Raw genomic sequence first — 22,951 nt, forward strand, 5'->3', positions numbered from 1 at the left:
CGAGCGGGCACGCAAACTCATGCGCCGTCTGAGTGAGCGGCTCACGCGGCGGAGAGACGAACGCGTCGCCCGGAGCCTGGACGACGTGTTCGCGGTGGCTCCGCTTTCTGCTACAAGCGGCAAGAAGCGGCGGAAATACAGAGACAGAGTGCAGCAGGAGGAGGCTCCGTCTCTCTTCCTGGGGGCTTGCACTCTGCTCCCCGCCTGGGAGTTAGCCAGGGAGCATGAGGGCTCACAGCTGCCCTGGGATGACTTCGCCGCTACCCGCCTGCTCGGCGTCCCGGGTGAGCTGCCGCCACCGCGGGAGGCGTATCCGTACCGGCCGGAACGCCTGCACGGCAAAGGGATCAGCCCGGTGAGAGACGCCATTCCCCGGGTCTCTAGAGCCGGTCTGCCCGCGGCTGCGCTGCCGGCTGCAGCTGCCGCCGCTCTGCCCGCGGCACCGCCTGTCCTGCCTGTCCTGCCTGTCCTGTCTGACCCGCCTGTCTCGCCTGTCCTGCCGGACCCGCCTGTCCCATCTGACCCGCCTGTCCTGCCTGCGTTGCCTGCAGTCCCGGTGGCTGGTCGCGTGGAGGCTGCGCCCGCCGAGGCGCCCCCTGCTGGCCGCGTGCTGGTGGCGCCCGCCGAGGCGCCCCCTGCTGGCCGCGTGCTGGTGGCGCCCACCGAGGCGCCCCCTGCTGGCCGCGGGGTGGCGACGCCCGCCAAGACGCCCCCTGCTGACCACGGGATGGCGGCGCCTGTCCTGCCGGCACCTGAACTGCCTGTCCTGCCGGCACCTGAACTGCCTGTCCTGCCGGCACCTGAACTGCCTGTCCTGCCGGCACCTGAACTGCCTGTCCTGCCGGCACCTGAACTGCCTGTCCTGCCGGCACCTGAACTGCCTGTCCTGCCGGCACCTGAACTGCCTGTCCAGCCGGCACCTGAACTGCCCGTCTTGCCTGTCCTGCCGGCGCCTACACTGCCTGAGGCGGCCGCGGTTGCGCCCCCTGTTGGCCACGTGCTGGCGGCGCCCGCCGAGGCGCCCCCTGTTGGCCGCGTGCTGGCGGCGCCCGCCGAGGCGCCCCCTGTTGGCCGCGTGCTGGTGGCGCCCGCCGAGGCGCCTGCAGTGGCCCCTGCTCTGCCTGCAGCGCCCCCTGCTGGTCGCGTGCTGGCGGCGCCCGCCGAGGCGCCCCCTGCTGACCGTACGCCCGCTGCGGCACTTCCTGCTGGTCGCGTGCTGGTGGCGCCCGCTGAGGCGCCCCCTGCTGACCGTATGCCCGAGGAGCCTACAGCGGTCCCTGCTCTGCCTGCAGCACCCCCTGCGGGTCACGTACCTGACTTGCCCGTCTCGCCTGTCCTGTCCGGCCAGCCCTGCTCGCCTGTCCAGCCGGCCCAGCCCTGCTCGCCTGTCCAGCCGGCCCAGCCCTGCTCGCCTGTCCAGCCGGCCCAGCCCTGCTCGCCTGTCCAGCCGGCCCAGCCCTGCTCGCCTGTCCAGCCGGCCCAGCCCTGCTCGCCTGTCCAGCCGGCTCCGCCCGCGGCCCCGCCTGAGGCCGCCGCTCCGGCTGCCCCGCCTGAGGCCGCCGCTCCGGCTGCCCCGCCTGAGGCCGCCGCTCTGCCCGCGGCCCCGCCTGAGGCCGCCGCTCCGGCTGCCCCGCCTGCGGCCACGCCAACGGCTCTGACGGTCCCGCCTGCGGCCACGCCCGCGGCTCTGACTGCCCTGCCTGTTGCCTCTGTGAAGGCCTTGACTCCCTCACCCTTACCCCGGCAAAGCCGACGCCCCTTAGGACCCCGCCTGTCAGTGTCCCGAAAGGGACGGGGCCATAGGCGTGGGGCCCGGTTCCCGCCCGCCCTGCCCCCTGGCTCGCCCTCGCTCGCCTTGGCTGGGGCTCCGGGGCCGCCTGCGGGTCCTCCGGCTCGGGGTCGGCGGTCGCCGTCGGGTCCTCCCCTGGATCCTCGGTGCCGGTCCTCGGTCCCTCCTCCGGCTCCATGTCGGTCGCCTCCGGGCCCCCCTGCTCCGGCTGTGCGTCGGACGGCGCCTTCGCCGGCTCCGGCTGCGCCTCCGCCTGCCGCGGCTTCCCCCTCCTGCCCGCCTTCACTGGGGTTCCCTCCTGCTCCCTCTGTGTCCCCTCTGTCACTCCCTCGTCCCGTTCCCTTGGCCCCTGGGTGGTCCCCTCCTGCTCCCTCCTCCCTCTCCCCTGCGGCCCCTCCGGCTGCTGCCTGTCGCCCGCCTGGGCTCCCTCGTGCTCCCCTTGTTCCTCCTCCCTTTCCGTTGGTCCCGCCTGTCTCTGCTCCTCGTCCCTCTCTGTCTCCTCCGTTCACTCCTGGCCCTTTTGTTCCGCCTGTCTCTCCTTCTGTGTCTCCCTTCCTGGTTTGTCTGTCCGCCTTCCCTGTTCTGTGTCGCCTCTTGTCTTTCGTCTCGTCCCTGTTCTTGTTCTGTGTCTCCGTTCTGTTCCCTGGTTTTGGTTGATGTTCTGTTTTGTTTTCCAGGTCCTGTTTTCCCGGTTCGTCTCGTCCGTCGCCTCTCCTCTGGCGCGCCCGGTGTGCGCGCCTTTGGGGGGGGGTTCTGTCATATCCCGCTCCGTACGATCCCGATGTGTGCCACGCCCCCCTCATTACCTCGTGTTCAGCCCTGATGGTTCTCACCTGTTGCCTGTTCCATTTATCAAGTTTTGTGTATATCAGTCCGCGTCTCCCCATGTCTGCGAGATCCGGCATTGTATTGTCATGTACTGTGCTTCGTCTGTCCGTCAGCCTCAGAATAAACCCCGTTTGCCCGTCAGTCCTGGCTTGTTCTCGTTTGCTTCCCGGCTCGCCGGTCCCCGAACGTGACAGATAGCATTAGCTTTAGCATTTTTAGTGGACTCCGCTATCCTCTTCCTCATGTTGAAAGCCCCCCCCCTTTTATTGGTTCTATAAAAGATCCGAACCGTGGCCCAAAAACCATGACACGATTCAAGCCGTGTGTTTTGTGATCTGTTGCACCCCTAATGTGAGCCATGTCAGACCTATGTGAACACATAAATATCTCACCACATACATCTGCATAAAAAGTTCTTTCAATTTCATGGAACTTTTGTGCAATATTCTGTATAAAGCTAACTGCCATTTTTAAATTAGATCTGCATGGTTTTTGGTCAGTCATGTCATGCACAACAAATTTGACTAGTTAGAATTGTAATTCAGATATCTTAACCAATTTGACTGGTCAACATATGATTAAAGATATCTCAAATTATCATTCTGCATGCAGCATGAGTTGAATTACAATGCCTGTAATTTTAAGATATATTAAATGGAATTTTTACTAGTCAAAATGTATTTCAGGGAATCTTGAACTGTCATTTTGCAAAGTCACACTATAATTATAGATATCTTGAGTTATCATTCTTACTATTAAAACTGGAATTATGACTATCCATAATGCATTTACAGATATCAAAAATTAAATTGTGGATAGCATATGTGAAATGGGCCTGCCATAGTGCAGCCAGCTTCTTGTGGGTGCCAAACCTGTAGCTTGGGTATGAGATAGTGCAGCTCTCTAACAACAGGGAGCTAGTTGCATTTCACAGCTAATTTGCATTATTTGGTCTTGTTTTACCAGCACAAGGCCTAAAGTGTCACAAAAAGGTTAAATAGAGAGGCTAAAAGGAGAAGCTAAATGGTAAACGGGATAAAGAGCAAGAGGAAAAGCAGCTGGAAAACGGAAAGGCAAATGGGAAGCCAATCGCCCTTTCAACTGCCAGATTAAAATCGCTATGCTTAATTCGGTTTGTGAATTCAGTTATTTCCCTTTCTAAAATGCATTCTCAAATAGAATGAAATTCCATTTCATTTATGAAATTCCATTAATTTATGAATTCTTTAATGTTTTTTAAAACTACATACTTATTGAGGGTTTATGTTATTTGTGTAAATCCCTTTTCATTTTGAATTATTTATTGATGAATAAATATTTCATTCACAAATTCTATTTTATAATTCCTCTCTTTATTGCACAGTTAGTGATTGATTAATGAAATGTTTTATTACTATTTCCATGACATCTGTGGCCCAATATATAAGCCATGGTTTAATTTGTTATGGAGCAGGGACAGCGATTTATTTCATTTACCACCCAGATCCAGTGATCCTGATCCAGTGCAATAAATTTTAACAATGACAAAATATTCATGTAAACAAACAATGCAAATAACATGGAATATTCCTAACTTTAGGTAACATTAAAACTATTTTTTTCTGAAAGATGTCCAAAGATCTAAGATCATCAAGAGAAACATTACTCATGATATCTGTATTTAATTATTCAAAGAACCACTTAAAATTCTGACATTGTAATCTTATCGTTGCTTATCGTTTATTATTCTTCATGCTACAACAAGTCACATCCATCTTCCTGCTGTCCTCCTTCTTTAACACTATCTTCCACATTTGCGCTACAGTTCACATCTGCACAGACTGTTAGCCAATGAAACCTCCCCAATGAGTGCTTGTCCTGTTGTTTTCCTGTGTCCTAGGCCGCTTTCTAGCGCACATTGTTTTTTATTGCACATCTTGTTTCTCATTGTTTTATTGGGAGAACATATTTTAATTTTAGATGTTGTTCTTTGATTGGCTGTGCTGTTGATTGGGCAATCCCATAACTGTACAGTTTGTTATTAAATTCAGATTTTGTTGTGGTAGAAATTTTGAAGAAATCGATTGATTTAAGAGTTTGACAAAACTTTATTTCTTTTGCAAAGCTTTGGGGAACAGGCACTCAGCAATCTTTCATGCGTCTTGTGTTCTGTTCCCTGAACAACAGGTGCTTACATCTTTAATAGCCAAAAAATGTGGCAGCTTACAGACAGTTTAGGGAGGGGTCAGATATCTTCAGACACCAGTTACTTCTGTTAAGCTCAATACATTATCAGATAAAAAGAATTTGACCTTTTCATGATCACTTTTGTGATTACATCGTCTCCTTCAAAACATATTTGTCTCACTTCTCCATACGTTCCTTTAGTTCTCTTTTCCCGACTTTTGACTCCCAATTTAGACATTTTTCTTATAACTGTTTACTGCAGCAGCCTTACTTCTTGAATCAGATCAGTACCTTGACCTTTTGCAAAAAGTTTGTAATGCCAAAACATGTTAATTCCCTTTACCTAAATGAAAGCCTATTATCTAAATGCAAGCTTGTATTAGGTTTAGCGCATTAAATGTATCAAATCATAATTCAGTCATTACATCATCATATCTGAATTAACAGTGTTGCCATAAATTTCATTATTAGTTACTGATTGGATTAATATATGATTTGCATAATGTTTGATTTTTCTTCCACATTGTAAAATAATTCACTACTCACTCCTCATTTTTCCTGTGAACATACAGTTGCTGTGATTTACCAAAATGCTCCAGTTTAACTTCTTCAGTCCAAAGGACATTCTTCCAGAACGACTGTGGCTTGTCCACATGCAATTTGGCAAACTCCAAGCAGGCTTTTATGTCTCAGTTTGAGAAGAGGGGTCTTCCTTGGTCTCCTGCCATGGAGCCCATTTTCATTCAAATATCTCCTGATGTGTGACTTGAAATGATTGTACTCTGGCTACATCTGCAGTAATACATTATTTTTGCGGGAGATTCCAAAGGGAAATATCTGCGTTTGCACTACCACTATCACTAGCGTTCACACTGCTCCGTGTGAAAGGCTAATGATGTAGCTCTGAGTGGTTGTTCATATTTTGTTTGCTGCAGCACATCGTGTCATTTGCACCTTTTTTGTCCAACCAAAATATTTTACAAATAAGTGGCAAAGTATATACTTTGAATCATTTATTTTGACTTTAATTAGTAATAAAATTCAGTTTTTATAAACACGTGACTGTTGATTAATCTCACACACAACCATGTGTTTAAAGTAAACGCATGTATATTATTTAGCAAAAGCGAAATATCACAGTACTGTAGTGTCGCAAACACAAAGCTGTACATAATAGGAACCATCACAGCAACAACACAGGGATCCAGAAATTTAGTCACTACTCATCTCGATCTCTTCCCCCCAGTTCCAGTGCACTCTGATGTTCAATGTCTATCATAAGCTACAGTTGCACTTAACCTTGGCTCAGGTATAGTCTTGTTTTGAACTCCACAATAGTTGTAAACACCATACAATGTACACAGAACATGATTTAGCTGCACACAAATAAGCAAAACAACATATGCCAGGTAGTGAAAGCCCTGTACATCCTCCATGTTCACATGAAATCAAAGGCGAAGCATTCTTCATTCCCTTGAAGAATAACCAATCAGGAAAAGATACATCGAAACAAAGAGAGCTAATCAGAAAAGGGTCGTGAGCTAAGTATGAACCAATCGGAGTTCACTGATGTAGGCGCAACAAATTTGAATAATGCGTTTACAGAAAGATTAGTTATGGGAGAGCGGTGAAATTTTTCTCCATTTCTGGGGAAAATAAAATCCATGGTAGTGCAGACAGAAGGTTAAATCAGAAGAATTTTTTTGAGTTACTAAACGAAAACGTATTAGTGTAGACAGAACCTGAGCTTGAAACTAACCTTGGATTTGTTTAGAGGTTTTTCTTGGTTCTTTCTCCACCATTTGGAGTAACATCCTTGGGTCAAGTCTCCTCTTGTGATGCTACTATGACCATGGTGTCAAGAGCAGTCCCCACCCTGCCCTGCCGTTCGCCTCGGCTTGGCCAGCAGGTGTCGCTAACCATCCCATTCCTAGCGTTTTGTCCTGAGTGTTTAGTGATAAGGACTTTCACCTGTGTCTTGTTCCCAGCCCTAGTGTTTAGTTAATTGATATGACCTGCACCTGTCCCTTGTGTAGCCCTCGTTACAGGTGGGGCGTAACTTCTGGGGGGGGGGGGAATTCAAAATCTGGTGACCTGGTACAGGCAGAATAATCTGGAGCTGTAAAGACAGTGGAGATGGTAGTAGACTCCAGTGCCACCGCCCCCCACCATTTTGTCTTCTCTCCATGTTTATTGTGATACAGGAGAGTGAGCCATTGCCTCCGTTTGAACAGGCTGAATGAGGGATTAGATTATTGAAAATTTATGTGGGACTATTTAAGGGAGAAAAATTGCTTGAAAATGTCTACAATGCATTTTCCCCCCTAACTTCCCAATAAAATTGTCCTGGCCAATTTCAGGATGTCTCTGTAGTACAAGCACAAATTCACCTCTCTTTGCAGCTTTTTAAGTGAAATGAAGTGAAACGTTGTCATTGTTGACACACTGCAGCACACAACAACAAAATATGTCCTCTGCATTTAACCAATATGTAACATTGTGACACAGCAGGGGGCAGCTAACTCAGCGCCCGAGAGGCAGTGCTTGGGAGTGATACTTTGCTCAGGGTACCTCAGCAATCTTTCCATTACAAGTGCCCTTCCCTAATCATTAGGCTAACAGTGCCTAACCACAACTGCCTAACAGTGTGGTACCTCTGTATGGGTGACAACAGATGTTTCATTTTCCATATATAGGATATTCTCTTCCAAGCCTGCCCGTAATCTTTCAGCTACTCTACACCCCTCTGCAACCATATAGAAAGAAAAGAAAGAAAATTAAACCAAGGAAGTGACTGAATAACTGGAGAAGTTGAATAGATACCTTTTTTCTTCCACAACGGCTTGCCGGCTGATCCTGGGATTGCAAGATAGGTGAAAAATAAGCAAGCAAACTCTGATGACAAAACTAGCCTGTACCTTGCACGTATAAATCTAACTTCTGGCACATTTTCTTTGCAAATCACGCAAAAAGGAGCTGAGCTTTTTGTGTGTGAGAGATGACAGCCTGCGAGACACGGCAGCGAGGATTTCTGCTAGTCGGCATTAGCAGGAAAATGACCTGCCTGGTAGCAGTGAGAGAGCAGGAGGGCAGGCTCTGTAAAAACTGCTGGAGCTTAAAAGTTTGTGAGTCACTATGGTCTTTACGCCTTTTAGTGGCTTGTTTCACTACACCATTCATTTCATTGAACAGTTAGGACAAGGTTGCTGTTGAGTCCTGTGAGAGCAGGTATTACCTGTTAGGGATGCAACTGTAGCCTCTTCTTACTCTAAAACGATTCAGCTTCTCAGCTTCACCTTTTCTTTGTGATGACTCAGGTTAGACTCTCTCCTTGCCAGCTTTTGCAGTTAGCTGACCTCTGCCTTTCATGTTGCCATCATGATTTTTTTGGACACCTGCCAGGGTTCATAAAAACCAAAGCAGCATGAGTTGTTTCAGGAAGTTATCCTGTGCTTGGCTGTTAACTTGTTTCAAACCCAGCTTCTGGGGAAGGCCATGGATCAGGACATACTAAATGCGTCACTATTGTCAAGATACAGGATTGTAATGAGCCAAGGGACACAGTATAACTATCTGACACTCCTAAATTGGGGTGTAGGTATTAAACATAATCTGGGACTGCTTATGCGCATATGTGTAATGTAAATGTCAAGGATTTCAAGTATAAACAACATTATACGCATAACAAACACTGAACATTTACAGATACATCCAACCTGAGTAACTTAAATGCTCCTACATACTCCAGAAGCACAGAAGTAAAGGGGCAACATGTGGTTAATGAAGAAATTTATAACCCAGAATAAAAGAAGTCGTGCTACGTGTACAATAGACTGGCTTCCCACACAGGGTGTCCCCCTGCTCCTGTAGCCCTGTACAGCTGGGAAAATGGGCAGATGGATGGATGGATGGATGGATGAAGCATTTTAATCATTAGTTAATTTTTTTAAGCCATGGACACTATATTGATAAAAATAAATATATTAATTAATTAATAGATGGATAAACAAATATCTTAGAAGAAAATTAATAAGATAAAGAAGTAAAAATATGACAGGTGCTTTTCCATGGGGACTAAAATAATTGCTGCAGCCATTATTCATGATTAAAGGACAGGATTAAAGGCCTTTCTGTTCAGGCAATCTGCAGTGATAATGAGAGTGGAAAGATTCAATTCAAACTTTATCAGAGTAGCAGCGTAACTGGATTTAAACATCAGCATCTGACAGCTACCGGAAGAAGGTTTGTCTTCCCTGTTTACTCCATGAGGCAATTTAAATGTCAGGCAAACATAATATAGTGTATACTGCTCAAATGATTTTAGTTTCTACATAAAAGCTTTTTATATGGAAGGGCATATAGGCAAAATGAAACATAAATAACATTTAATCTTTTTGCCTTTGTGAAAAAGAATAAAAGAGTGCACATTAAGCCATTAAACTCTGGTGCAAATCTTTTGTTGCCCAGTCTTGTGTATAAACTTGTAAGCATTGCTAGATCGTACTGGCTGTTTGACCATCCATGTATTAAATGTCACTTTCTACTGTTCTGCTCCCTTAACACCAGCCTTTCCATTAATACTGCTGGGAATGATAATATAATCCAACACAAAAGGTGCAAAGGCTAAATTAACCCAAAACTTCTGAATGCCACTTGTTACATATTTCATGAATATATTTCAGAGTAAATACTTTAAAATAGATATGCTATATACATATGTAGGAAATGCCAATCAGATTTGCTATGCTTCTTTACTTGTTGTATACCATTTTTAAGAAGACATCACTTCATTACTGTTGTCTCTTATCCCGCAGGTCCTGGCCATCATATCCATCCTATTCATCGTGCTTTCGACGATTGCCTTGTCCCTGAACACACTTCCCGAGCTGCAGGACATAGATGAGTTTGGCCAGGTAACAGACAACCCCCAGCTGGCTCACGTGGAGGCTGTTTGCATTGCCTGGTTCACCATGGAGTACCTGTTGCGCTTCCTCTCTTCACCCAACAAGTGGAAATTTTTCAAGGGGCCCTTGAATGTCATAGACTTGTTGGCCATCCTACCATACTATGTCACGATCTTCTTGACGGAATCCAACAAGAGCGTGCTACAGTTCCAGAATGTGCGACGGGTAGTGCAGATCTTCCGTATCATGCGAATCCTTCGCATCCTCAAGCTAGCACGACACTCCACTGGTCTGCAGTCTCTAGGCTTCACACTGAGACGTAGCTACAATGAGCTAGGCCTACTCATCCTCTTCCTTGCCATGGGCATCATGATTTTTTCTAGCCTGGTGTTTTTTGCTGAGAAGGATGAGGACGACACCAAGTTCAAAAGCATCCCTGCCTCCTTCTGGTGGGCCACCATCACCATGACAACGGTAGGCTACGGGGACATCTATCCAAAGACCCTCCTGGGAAAGATTGTTGGTGGCTTGTGCTGCATTGCTGGAGTACTAGTGATAGCCTTGCCTATCCCAATCATTGTGAACAACTTCTCTGAATTCTACAAAGAGCAGAAGAGACAGGAGAAAGCCATCAAACGAAGAGAAGCTCTGGAAAGGGCCAAGAGAAATGGCAGCATTGTGTCCATGAATATGAAGGATGCATATGCCCGCAGCACTGAGCTCATGGATGTGGTCATTGAGAAAAATGGGGAGAACATGGGGAAGAAGGAGAAGGTGCAGGACAATCACCTATCGCCTACACGACTGAAGTGGACACCAAAGCGCACAGCCTCAGAAACAAGTTCAAACAAGTCACTGGATGGGAAAATCTCTGGCTCCCCAGACAAGGCCCGGCCATGTAGTCCACAGAACCTCAGTGTACAGAAGCTCGAGGAAATGTATAATAAGATGGCCAAGACTCAATCACAGCCCAATCTCAACAGCAAAGACAAAGGCTCATCGTTAAAAGCTGCCAAGCAGAAAGATGAAATTGAGATGAGCAACATCCTGGGCAGGGCTGACCCTCTGCTGACCACACCTGCAGGCATTGTGGACATGAGGAGCATGTCCAGCATCGACAGCTTCATTAGCTGTGCCGCAGATTTCCCAGAGAGCTCACGCTTCTCGCACAGCCCTGTTGCCAGTGGCTTAGTCAGTACCAGCTCCAGACCTGAAACCACCCTGGAACATGAGCCTATGCTATCTCCCCGCAACACAAAGTCACACAAGCTTGGTTCTATTCAAGAGATAAGTGCCAAGTGTGAGGGCTCTCGACACAACATTTTCTCTGAAAGCCCACGTGGTCTGTGCCTTGGGAACCCACTCAAGACCCGTTCCCTGAAAGTCAATTTCAGGGCTAGGGACACTGGCCCCTCTCCTTTGGCACAGGGGACTGGTGCAGCTCAATCTGAAAGCTCGGCTTTCTCAGATCAGTCGCTTTTGAGTCCTGAAGTGTCTGTTTACACAACAGCCAGTAGTAAGACTCCACCCAAGTCCCCAGAGAGTCGCATGCCTACAGTCTTCACCTTCCATGACGCATCAATCAGCAAGTATATTGACGCTGACACTGACGACGAGGATCACCTACAAGATGGATCTGAATCTAGTCCCTCAAAGAGGCTGCTGAAGAGCACTGGTCCAAAGTTCAGCATCAACAGCAACTATCAACGGGGGACCAACCACCTGGAGCTTTCCCAGAGGGTGCTGGGTCAGAACTGTGTCCTCCCATCAGAGAATCGCCTGGGCACAGGGCAGGAGAACCACGTGACTCAGAACGTGCGGGTTCCCCTGAAAGAAAGGTTCCGCTCCAGCAGCTACGACGAGAGCATCTGAAATTCAGGGGATCTGGGCCAGAGAACAGGCTGGAACAAAATGGGGTGGGAGGGATGAGCAAGTGGAATGACATAAAATAGACATATGAAACACACCAGGCGCTTTATTGCATGTCACATCAAACTTCTGACTAAGACACAGGCATAGCCAAGGTTCAGATACTCTCTGCTTTGACTGGTGGGGGCTTTAGAAGTTGCATGAGAACCTTCCCTCTCCAATATTCTCCTGCTCCGCCTTATGGACAGAGCTGCACAGCCTGTGGAGCCATATAGCAGGACCGGGCAGGATAGGATGGCCAGAGCACAAGGTCCATGAGAAGGGAATAGAAATAGGAGTGTCGCTGCGCTCAAAGGGAATGCGTTTCACCCTGAGATGGCTCAGTAAGCCTTAGTCTGCTGAAGCCCATGTCACACCTTAGCTTAGGCACAAATGATAGGAGACTGAGTTTGATGCAATTGTGATTTACTTTGTAGGTTTTTTTTGTCCTAAAAACTGGCCTTAGTTATATGTGTGCGTGTATGCATACAAATGTTTATTGTGTGTCTGTATGGATATATCTGGAGATATTTCAAGATATATATTCCAATATTCATATAAACACACCTCAACATGAATTTTATCATTAATTTAACCTTTTAAATTTAATTTCATGAAAAATATAAGATAATCTATAGCAAAATCTGCTTTCATTGCCTGTTTTTTCATGACTGTTTATGTAAGTAGAATTATGTGTGCTGTTATCATGAAAGAGATCTGTGCTGTGACTAGGTACAAATGCTCATAATGCTCACATTCGATTCTTACCATGTGTGACATCATCAGTATGATGCTTCTCAAATTCTGGGTACACAGTATATGCACCTTTCACCTGTTTCAGTGTTTTCATCAGTCTCACTGGGAGTCAGGACGAAAGGCCTACAATGGCTTTTGTAAGGTTCCTGAGATTCTGAACTTTATCTGCATTTTCCAAATCAAGGCTCTCAGCCTTGCATGGAAAAAACAACGCTTAAAAAAAGCACTGAAAGAATTCTGATTATCAAAGCACTTAGCACTGATTTAGGACAGCAGACGAGTTATATAAAATAGTATATCAGGAATAATTTAAATTATATAAAGAGAAAAACATCATATGATTATTACTTTGAGAACTTGAAGAAGAGGACAGATTTATGTTTAGAAAAAGTATCAAAATGTATATTTTTGAACTATTTTGTAAGGACCAGGAGCAATTATCAGAAATTGTGAAATCATACTTATTAATGTAAAGAGAAAATGACTTTATGTTGTTCGCCATCATCTTCTGTCTCACATTAATCTGCTTTTTTGTGAAGAGCCAAAGAGATTTTCTTTTCAGCTGGATTGGGAGAGCGGCAGCAGCTAGTTATGTCTGGCTCTAGGGTAACGTACACGGATACACAGACTGCAACATGAAAACTTCTGTCTGGCAACTCCAGAGCAGCAGAGGAGGAGAGAAAGGAAAAGCAGAAGTGAAACAGTGGAGGGTCTGCATTGTATCTCACAGCCAGAGAGTAATTCAGCATTGCGCTGGATGCAGTCCACATCGAGGACTGCGGAGGGAAGATCAGCCGACAGCTTCTCTGGACCAGCTTACTCTTCCTTATGTGCAGAACACGTGTATATATGTACACACTCTCACATGCATGCGTGAGCACACAAACACACGCACACACATTTCCTTCGACTGTATCTGATCATGTAAACATCATGACTATCCCAAATTCTCATGCACTTTATAAGAACTTTACTTTGATATTTCTAAAAGAAATGTATGTAGCAGCTCATTTGATGCACAGAGACATAATCTTAAAAAGAAATCGTGACCTCAAGGTTTATTTTTCCGCATATTTTTCTATTTCTGTTGTACTTCTGTGCTTTGGTGTTAAAATAGTACAGGAGATATTTTGTGCCTTGTGCTTCAAAGTCGTGATGTTTTCCAAACAAACAAATGTGTCATGTTCCTTGCAATCAGCCTTCACATTAGGAAGCCCGATTTGTAATTAAAAAATACATCTCCTCAAGCGAACACCAATATGAATGAAGGGCAGCCGGTAATGTTCTCACAATCAATCCCAGGCAAAACGACCCACCCAGGTAGAGGAAAATATGCAAAAGCCAGTTTAGTTTCCATGGCAACCTACAATGGCTCGTAGTCACGGTGACAGTCCTTCCCAGTGCCCGTCCCTGTTATTATTCACCTGATTCACCGACTGGCGCCTCAAGTGTCTTATTTTCACACGGCATCTAATACATTACTGCAGACTTACAGGCAAATCCAGAAATGCTTATTCACCCATGAGGTTCAGAAACACACATCACTCTGCAGCCAGATCTTTGGAGTCATCGTGAGTTCATGATGGCGGGTGAGGTGGAAGCAAGAGGAAGCCCCTACGATGATATCTTGGCACCCCTTCCAGAGTGGTCCCCATTTTCCGGGGGCGGAACTCCACTGCCACAGTATCCAGGCACATGGAGTTTTCACTGTTTATCGTGGCATCAATAAAACATGCAAAAGGAACATGTCTGTTGAGCTCTGAGGTCTAAGTCCTCTTGGCTGGAGATGAAAGGTGTCAGAAAAAAATGTATCTTCCCCTTCACACTGTCACTCGCTGGTTGTTTCACATCTGATGCTTTAGCTGCTATATTTGAATCTGCCATCGTGGGTCTTGTTTACACAGGGCGGAGCACCATCGACTAATAGGGAAAAATGTCATTACACTTAACAGGATTAACATGCAATTCAATCTCTTTGGTTTGTATTTAAACACTGCATGCATTTCTGGCTTATTCCATTCGACCTGCTCAAAGCTCCGGCCACATTATAATCCGTTCAGGTTCCACGGCCCCAAAGGAAGGAGAAGCTAACAAAGATGAAGATAATTGCCATCATTCGCCAGTTTTTGATAATTATGTGTATGTGTGTGCTGTTTCCTCCACAAAGAGCAGAAAGACTGTAAAGTCAGCTTTTGTGTCTCTCCATCTAATAAGCCATCTTTTCTATAAATACCAGCATGTGCTGGCAGGAAGAAGGATTACACCATTGAGATGGGTTTGGTTTCACCCCTGCCTTTGGTGGTGGCTGTCTCTGAGCTCTTGAAAATTAAACTTTTGTCAGATGCAAAATTTGGCCCGGTGCTTGAGTTGGAAGAGGGAGAGGTCAGCAGAACAGAAGGGAAAGCTCTGTGGTGTAAACACATCTGAACCACACCTTCTTTTTTGTCATCAATCAGAATTAATGTATGTCTAGCCCAGCACACGTTCCCTTAACACATAGATAAAAAGACCATGCTATTTAATTAATAATATAGATAATTTTATTCAAAGTGATGTACAGTTGAGAAAGTTGGGTCAGCCAGTCCCGGGTGCAACTGGAGTTAAAGGCCCCACTCAGGGCTCCAGAGGTGACATCACAATGCTGGGCACAAGATTTGAACTGGCAGCCTTCTGGTCACCGGTACAGAGCCCCTGACCCTCAGAGCCACACAGCACCTCATTAACATACAGAGCAGGGACTTGGAATTTAGTAAAACCTTTAAAAAATCCGTTAGGTTTAACAAGGGATCAAACAGTGTTTTCTATATGCATCTAAAAAAATATTCCTAATGCATGATTTGATATTTGCCGCTTGTCTGCCTTTACATACAATTTTTCCCCATGTTCTTGTCACTGCTATGTGAACAGAGAAGATCAATACTATTTTCATTGGTGTTTAAAGCGTAAAATGTATAAGCCATCTATTACTGGGTGAGGTGATGCGGTGTGATGGCAATCAGTGTGCTGTGGCGAGCCCTGGCTGGAAGGCGATGACAGACAGGCAGCCGCCCTGCTGCGCCTTCCCCTTCCTGCTGCGCCTTCCCCTTCCTGCTGCGCTGTGGCCCACACAGCTTCACACGCGCTTTCACACACTGCTTCGTCACGCTCCAGGTAAACACTGTGCTCCAGGTAGACAAGTAGGCGAAACAGACCCAGTTTGTGAGTCAAACAAAAATTACAACAGTTAATTCATTTTTTACGTCATCTGCTTCCCTCCTCCCACATGAAACGTTCCTAGCTAATAATGGACTGTGACAATGATGCTGCTCCTTTGGAAGATATTTTCTTGATGCCTGTTTGATTGTTTCTTTTATGGGCACTTTATATTAGTCAGCAATATCTCTCTCCTCAGATGAGCTCAGCGTCTGGGCATTTCCTATCTTCATTAGTGCACAAGACCGATGCATTGTTTCTCAAAAAGGAAGCAGACAGGCGCTGAAATGTTATATTTTAAGCAGAAAGCACAATCCTTGTGACTCGCTTTATTTGGTTTATTTGTTTTAGTAAAAAAAAAAACTGAATAAAAAAAAGGGGAGCAGCCAAATGTGACGTATATTAATTAATGACACATTTATCTTACCCACTAACGGCCATCTCTTACAGAGACTCCACCCACCTGCTCGCCCACAATGTCGTTTGTCAGTATCAAGGTTGTTTGTTTTGTATGGTTTCCTACCTTGTTTCTACCTGTCGACTTTCTAAACGGTTATTTCTGTACGGTGTCACGTCTGTGGATGCATGAGATGCTTTAGGTGGCGCCACCTACAGTTCCCATACTGTCCTGCAAAGAAAATGTCTAAATGTCTGAGGGACTTTTTATTTCTTTCTAAAGTGATGTTTTCCCCATGGCCAATGGAAGATTAAATAAAGGATTCAAATTATTCTTTCTGGCTGTTTTTTTTTTTGTTTCTTTTTATTTGCTGGGGCAGATCTATCTGATAGCACACAGCTGCAGCTGTCCAAACAGCCGAGAATGCCAGAGCACACTGCACATATTCTGGCCAGGAAAAAAATGTTTTGCACAACAAACGCAGTTATCAGATGCAAATGGATTTCTAACCTCCATGAAAGCTGACATTCTGATGTCAAGACTCAATACTGCCCTTTTCAAATTGCCAAAAATACACACCTGTCCCTGCAGAAAGATTAAAAGTGTCATTTCTGTACCTGCTGCGAAGTGCTCAAGAAATAGTGAATATGTGTTGTTACTGTCACCTTCTTGGGTTAGCCCATCTGACCTTTGGCTCAGGTCTCCTGGAGTGCATTGCTGTAATTGTACAAGATCTGCATGAGACAGTCTAGCATCTTTTTTGTTCTCTGCTGACTTCATAGTGGAGAAGATGCTCACTTGCAAATGGTGGCAAAGAACACAGGACTGCTCTGATCCACAAGCTATCCCAAGCTCAGGACATAAGGCAGGGTACATGCTGGCGGGAAGCCAGCCCACCACACGACATTCACATAAACACAAACTCAAGGCCACACACAAAGAGCGATTTGCAGCAGAGACGGGAGCAATAATGATTCCAAAGTCACATTGTCTCACATAATCCCATGTCCTCAGATACCTACTGCCTTATTCCATTTCTCTGTTCCATTCTTATTCGGTTAGACCAACCAAAAGTGACAGTTTAATCCCATCAGTGTCCCAGCCCTAAAGGTTCAAGGCACTATATGCTGTATGTTACATGTCAGCTAAGTGTCGTGCCTTTTTGACTCATTCTAAAGTTGGCCACTAGCATCTATATATATGCATGGACAGGTCCTTTGAAACTCTGGACTTAAATTCCCCACACCAGCAGGGATAGAAAAAGCTACTGACAGGCCTAAGATCTGCTGACACACATCCGAAGAGTCGATGCTCCCTCACAGCCCGCAGCTGGAAGCACCTACAGCGTATTATAGACAGAGGAGACAGACAAGGAGAGACAAATTCAAAATATATTTTATAAGTGATGTCAGCAGGAACAAACTATGTGAATATGCTAAATTATATAATTTCCCATCGCACCAGAATCCGAACCTGGTAAGACATCTGTCAGTCTAGTGGCCCCACCTAGTGTCGAACTCCAACACCAACTGAAGAAATTTTCCCAGCCCACCATTACATATAAATGATTTGGACTGTTTTATGTTCAAAACAGAATTGCTTTAGGTTAATATTTATATGAAAGAGTGTTCCGTAGAAATTGACTCAATGGCCAGAACCTGTCATAGACATGATCGTGTCAAAAGCAAACCCTGACACAATTCAGAGATTTGAGTGGGTGCTTATAATACAATTCAAATACCAACCAGGTATCTAATATTCTGTATGTGACACATAAATCCTTGTTTTAAGGAGCTGACTTTTCTGCTCTCAGCAAGGTTTTAATGATTCATTGATGCCTTCCAGCCTCAAAATGTGCCATTCAAGGTCTTGGCGACTCATCCTGCGCGTAGCCTGCAGATAATCTATGATCGTCTAACTGCTTAAATTATACGCTAAATGACACAGTGCCAAGTAGGTGGTCCTGTTGTGGATACAAACTCCACACTGAGAGTGTGCTTTTTTGGCCAAATCGACATCTCTAAGTGTTAGTGCCTTGTGACAGACTGTCATCCTCTGCCTTGTACTTCCTGTGATATCATCCAGATTCAGAAAATACAAACTGCTGTACTTATGAAAAGTACCATTAATCATTTATTAAACCAGCAAACAGAATAATCTGTATTTAATATAGATTATTTAAATGGTGCCTTTGGTTCAACATAATAACAATGACTGAAACAATGTTATGTTTCATGTGATTTCAATTATATGATTTATTGAATCAGTTAAGGCATATTAATTAAGGTCTCATTTGAAATAATGGCCTTTACACCCAGTGTACTACCAGCACAGGGACTGAGAGGCACTGCAATTAAAAACACCACTGGCTATTAAAAAAGTTTCCCATTTTACTGGGAATTATAGTCCAAACCATCTTATCATTACAAAATAATTTAAAAGCACAGCTATTTTTAAACCAGGCCTATTGATTTGACTCATTTGGTTGCAAAATACTCATTTGAATAAAGAATAGTTTATTGAAAAATCTGCCTGAGAATTACAGTTATCTATATTTTAGTGCTGAGCCTTTTCTTCTATAACGATATGTTACTTCTGTAAAACTGGAGTGATTTTATAATCAAGGTGACTAAAACACCTAAAAATATCTTGGAAAAAAACATCTAGCCATGGGGAAATTATGTAAGAATCCAGCTGGGGCTTAATCCCTTCGTGCTGCACTGCAGGGAACCGGCAAGTAAAACAGAATTCACTGTTTTCATACCTCTGTCATCTTGTTTTCCTGTTTATTTTCAGTCATAAACAGGAAGTTTCATAATTTAGCAGAAAGTTGTGTTATGGAATTTTCAGTAGTTACTTTGGCTACTTCTTTATAGACTCAATATAGATGCCCCTCCACCCAGCCCCCAGTGGGGATGAGCTATAGGCAGGGGGGGCTGCTGTGATGAGGCCAGGGCCAGATGCCCCTCCACCCAGCCCCCAGTGGGGATGAGCTATAGGCAGGGGGGGGGGGGCTGCTATGATGGGGCCGGGGCCAGATGACGACATGGAGAGACTGTACAGTAAGTCATAAAAGCCCCATCAAACTGCTTTGAGGTAAGTTCTTGAAGAGTACTGCTACAACCCCGGTCATCATCAACCCCGGTCATCATCTACAAATGTTTTTAGAAATTAATTTGTTGATGCTGGTGGAAAACATAACACTCGAGAATCTCCCATCCATCCAACATTCATCATGACTCACATCCGGTTCTTCAAAACATTCAGTGACCTCTAGTACGCTATGGATGAAGACATTGTTATTCCAGAAGATTCAACAGGGAAATGCAACATCTGATCTTATCTGATCATTCAGAATTATTTGTATTCACCTTGTGCTTTCAGCTATTGAGTGAACGTGAGTCATGTGTGAAAAATGTATCATATCCTGAACCAAAACAAAGGCCACTGGGGGCACCATATTATTTTCAGGGGAGGGGCATGGGGAGAGGACAACAGCAAAATGAGGGAGGGGGAGTCTTAAGAGGATTTTTCTGCTAAGAGCACAAAACACTACCATATTTTCTTAAACTGCACAACAATTATTATGATTTGTATATATTCATGCAATTTTGGGAACTGGTAAAATTATATTTATTTTATATATTTTTAGGGGGACACTGCCCCCCCCCCCAGCCTCCCCATTGGCTCCATCACTGACAAAGCCCCCAGAATCCACCAACATGAGAAATGAGCACGAGCCTATAAACTTCATATAATATCATTAACACGTACAAGAGTGTTGACTGTGATGTCAATAAATTAGACTGGATGGAAATAGAAAATATACATTTTACTTCATTGTTTTATTTTACGTGATAGAGTGACAGGTTGACAGAACAGGATCTGTCCAGATCTAACGGAAAAGTGCCTATATTGAGAGAAAGGCTATAAATAATACATAAAGGTCATACACTGGATGTCTGTAAATTAAAACTATGACCAAAAAAGGACCACCAGTAAAACTGACAGCCCTTAATATATATGCATTTACATGCATTGCAATGAAAGAGCAATATAGCCATTTAGTTGAAAACAGAGGTGGTGATATAGTAGCGTTACAAGCCATCATTTACAGTGCCTGACAAAAGTCTTGTCGCTTAACCAAGTTGTAGGAACAACAAATAATAACTTGACCTGTAGTTAATCAGTTGGAATCAGAAATGGCTTATAAGAAAAGGCAAAGCCCTCTAGATTATGCTTATTATACCAAAATAAAGTTTTGCATCATTCATTGAGTTTTGTCATGTAATTAGGACAGAAAGGTCAACTTTTGCCTGGACAAAAGTCTTGTCATATGCAAAAATAATGTAGAAATTATACATATATTTCATTTAGAATACACAAACATGCTACAATAACATCAGAACATAAAGTCATGGTGCCTTGGAAAAAAAAATTAATAATGTGTATGACTCCCATGAGCTTGGAGGACCACATCCATACGTCTTGGCAATGACTGAAATAACTTGTTGATGAAGTCATCAGGAATGGCAAAGAAAGCAATTTTGCAGGACTCCCAGGGTTTGTCTAGATTCTTTGGTTTCGTCTTCCAAGCCTCCTCCTTCATCTTACCCCAGACATGCTCAATAATGTTCATGTCTGGTGACTGGGCAGGCCAATCCTGGAGCACCTTGATCCTCTTCAGTTTCAGGAACTTCAATGTGGAGGCTGAAGTATGAGAAGGAGCGCCATCCTTCTGCAGAATTTGCCCTCTCTTATGGTTTGGAATGTAATGGGCAGCAAGAATATCTTGATACTTCAGGCTGTTGATGTTGCCATCCACTCTGCAGATCTCTCGAACACCCCCATGGATGTAACCCCAAACCATGATTTTTTCTCCACCAAACTTGACTGTTTTCTGGGTGAATTTTGAGTTCATGCGGGTTCCAACAGGTCTCCTGCAGTATTTGCGGCATTTGGTATGTAGTTCAATGGATGATTCGTCAGAAAAATCAACCCTCTGCCACTTTGCCTCTGTCCATCCTTGCTGCAAGCTGTGGGCCTTGGTAAATTCAACATGGTTTTTTGTTGTGTTCTTGTTAATGCTGGTTTCTGAGCACTAATTTGGCCATGGAGACCACTGCGTGCGAGAATTCGAGAAACTGTTCTTGTAGACACAGCGGTTTCTGGTGACCAGTTCTGATGTAGCTCTGCTGCAGTTGAAAAAGGGTTGACCCTGGACTTTCGAAGCAACAAACGGTCCTCTCAAAGAGTTGTCTTACGGGGTCTGCCTGACCTGGGCTTGTCATGAACATCACCAGTTTCTTCATATCTTTTTTTAATCCTCTCCACTTGACGTTTGGATACATTAACGATGTCTGCCACCTCAGCAGCAGACTTGGTCTGTGGTTGAATCTTTGGCATGTTTTCAGAAGCCAGGCTGCACTTCAAGTGAAGGTCTGGTGTGCTGGGGTTCTTTTTATACACACCTGGGATTATGTTCATTACAATATTTGTCACAGGTGAACCTCTAATTTGTGATTGGTTGAATAATTAAAAGACATGACAAGACTTTTGTCCTTGCAAAAACAGGTGTTATGGACTTTAACAAGCTGTGAACATCAGGACACTTTTTGACTGTTTCATTTTGTACCCAGTTATTAATATGAAAGCCCTTGGCATTAAATTGATCCATTCAATGTAACAATTGATTGATTAGAAATAAAGTTATATGTCTTTTTAAGTTACTATGTCCTTATGTGACAAGACTTTTGTCAATGACTGTACTTCATATCTAATACAGTCAGTCAAGCCACATCAGTGGCAGAAACTGGGGCCTGTATCACTAAGTCGGATTCCATGCTTACCCAGATAACTCTGAGGATAAGTTGTGGTAACAGGTGTTGTACTTTAAACTGCCCCCCCCCCCGCTACAGATTGCCTTCTCTGACGTCATAGTTACTGTACAGTGGATAGTGAAAATGTGCTGACTTCTGATGACTTTTGGCATTTGGTTCCATGTTAGATCATTTCCAGGTGTGACGATGCAGAGTGTGAAGCTAATTGCCACATAGCTATGAAAAGAAGACAGAATAGGGAAAATATTGAAGCAGAATGACTTCAACAAAGCATCAAACATGATGGATGGATGGATGGATGGATGGATAACTTTGTTAATCCCCGGAGGAAAATTAAGTTGTCATAGCAGCCAGGTACATCTAAAGGTACATTATTCAAGTAAATGAATCGCTTCTTTTGACTGTAGGCAACTGTATTTGCACAAATGAGTGTCGTTGAAAAGAAAAGCATCACTGTAGCATTTGAAAGAAAATGTTGTTACTGTCACATTTGCAACGTTTTACAGGAGGTTATTAATCTTAAATTAAGGCTTGATTATAACATACAATAACAAACAAGTAACGTGAGTTTTTCTTAGTCTGCTTACGGCAAGAAAAATGAAGCTACAAAAAGCGGTGGCTTCTGCTGCGCAGGTGGAAGCAAAACGTCTTCTTCCTTAAAGGGAGCGGTTAGGGTTACACCCGGGGAGCCAAGCTGTGGCAGAGGGGCAGTTTAGAGCACAGCACTTGCCCACCACACAGCACTTGCTTTTCAATATCACAGCGCTGGTTCTCTTCTTAGCGGGAGACACCACCCTCTAAGTAGTTCATGCTACTGTATGACCTGTATCATGAAGCTAGTTCAACAAGGCCATGCTTCGAAGATAAGTTCCAGCTTTACTCAACCAAATGCATACAATCCGATATTGATGGTATCAAGAAGCTGCATACCAGACCATCTATGGCCTTGTCCACACGACAATGGCACACAATGTGACATTATTAGGGGTGCACCGATTGCAGTTTTCTGGCCGATCAACGATCACCGATCCTTAGGCAACCTTACCTGCCGATCTCGATTTTTTTTTGCCGATCTTGTTTCTTTCATAACTAAAAGACAGTTACTTCAATGTTTCCATTTTTATTGAGTAAATTGATATGAATACTCACAAAACATGAGGTAGTGTCCTCA

The 22,951-nt window shown here is 44.6% G+C and overlaps 1 protein-coding gene across 2 annotated transcripts in view; it reads left to right on the forward strand.

Annotated features, from left to right (window-relative positions):
* LOC111833098 (potassium voltage-gated channel subfamily B member 1-like) overlaps window positions 1-16,271 on the forward strand; it is a 64,272-nt gene extending 48,001 nt beyond the window's left edge. For both annotated transcript variants that reach the window (XM_023791037.2, XM_023791036.2), the window contains exon 3: window positions 9,598-16,271. In XM_023791037.2, the coding sequence (XP_023646805.2) occupies window positions 9,598-11,559 (1,962 nt within the window). In that variant the 3' untranslated portion in view covers window positions 11,560-16,271. The remainder of the gene's footprint in view (window positions 1-9,597) is intronic.
* The last annotated feature ends 6,680 nt before the right edge of the window (window positions 16,272-22,951 follow it).

The sequence above is a fragment of the Paramormyrops kingsleyae genome, chromosome 8 (assembly GCF_048594095.1).
Source record: "Paramormyrops kingsleyae isolate MSU_618 chromosome 8, PKINGS_0.4, whole genome shotgun sequence".
NCBI classification, from domain to species: Eukaryota; Metazoa; Chordata; class Actinopteri; order Osteoglossiformes; family Mormyridae; genus Paramormyrops; species Paramormyrops kingsleyae.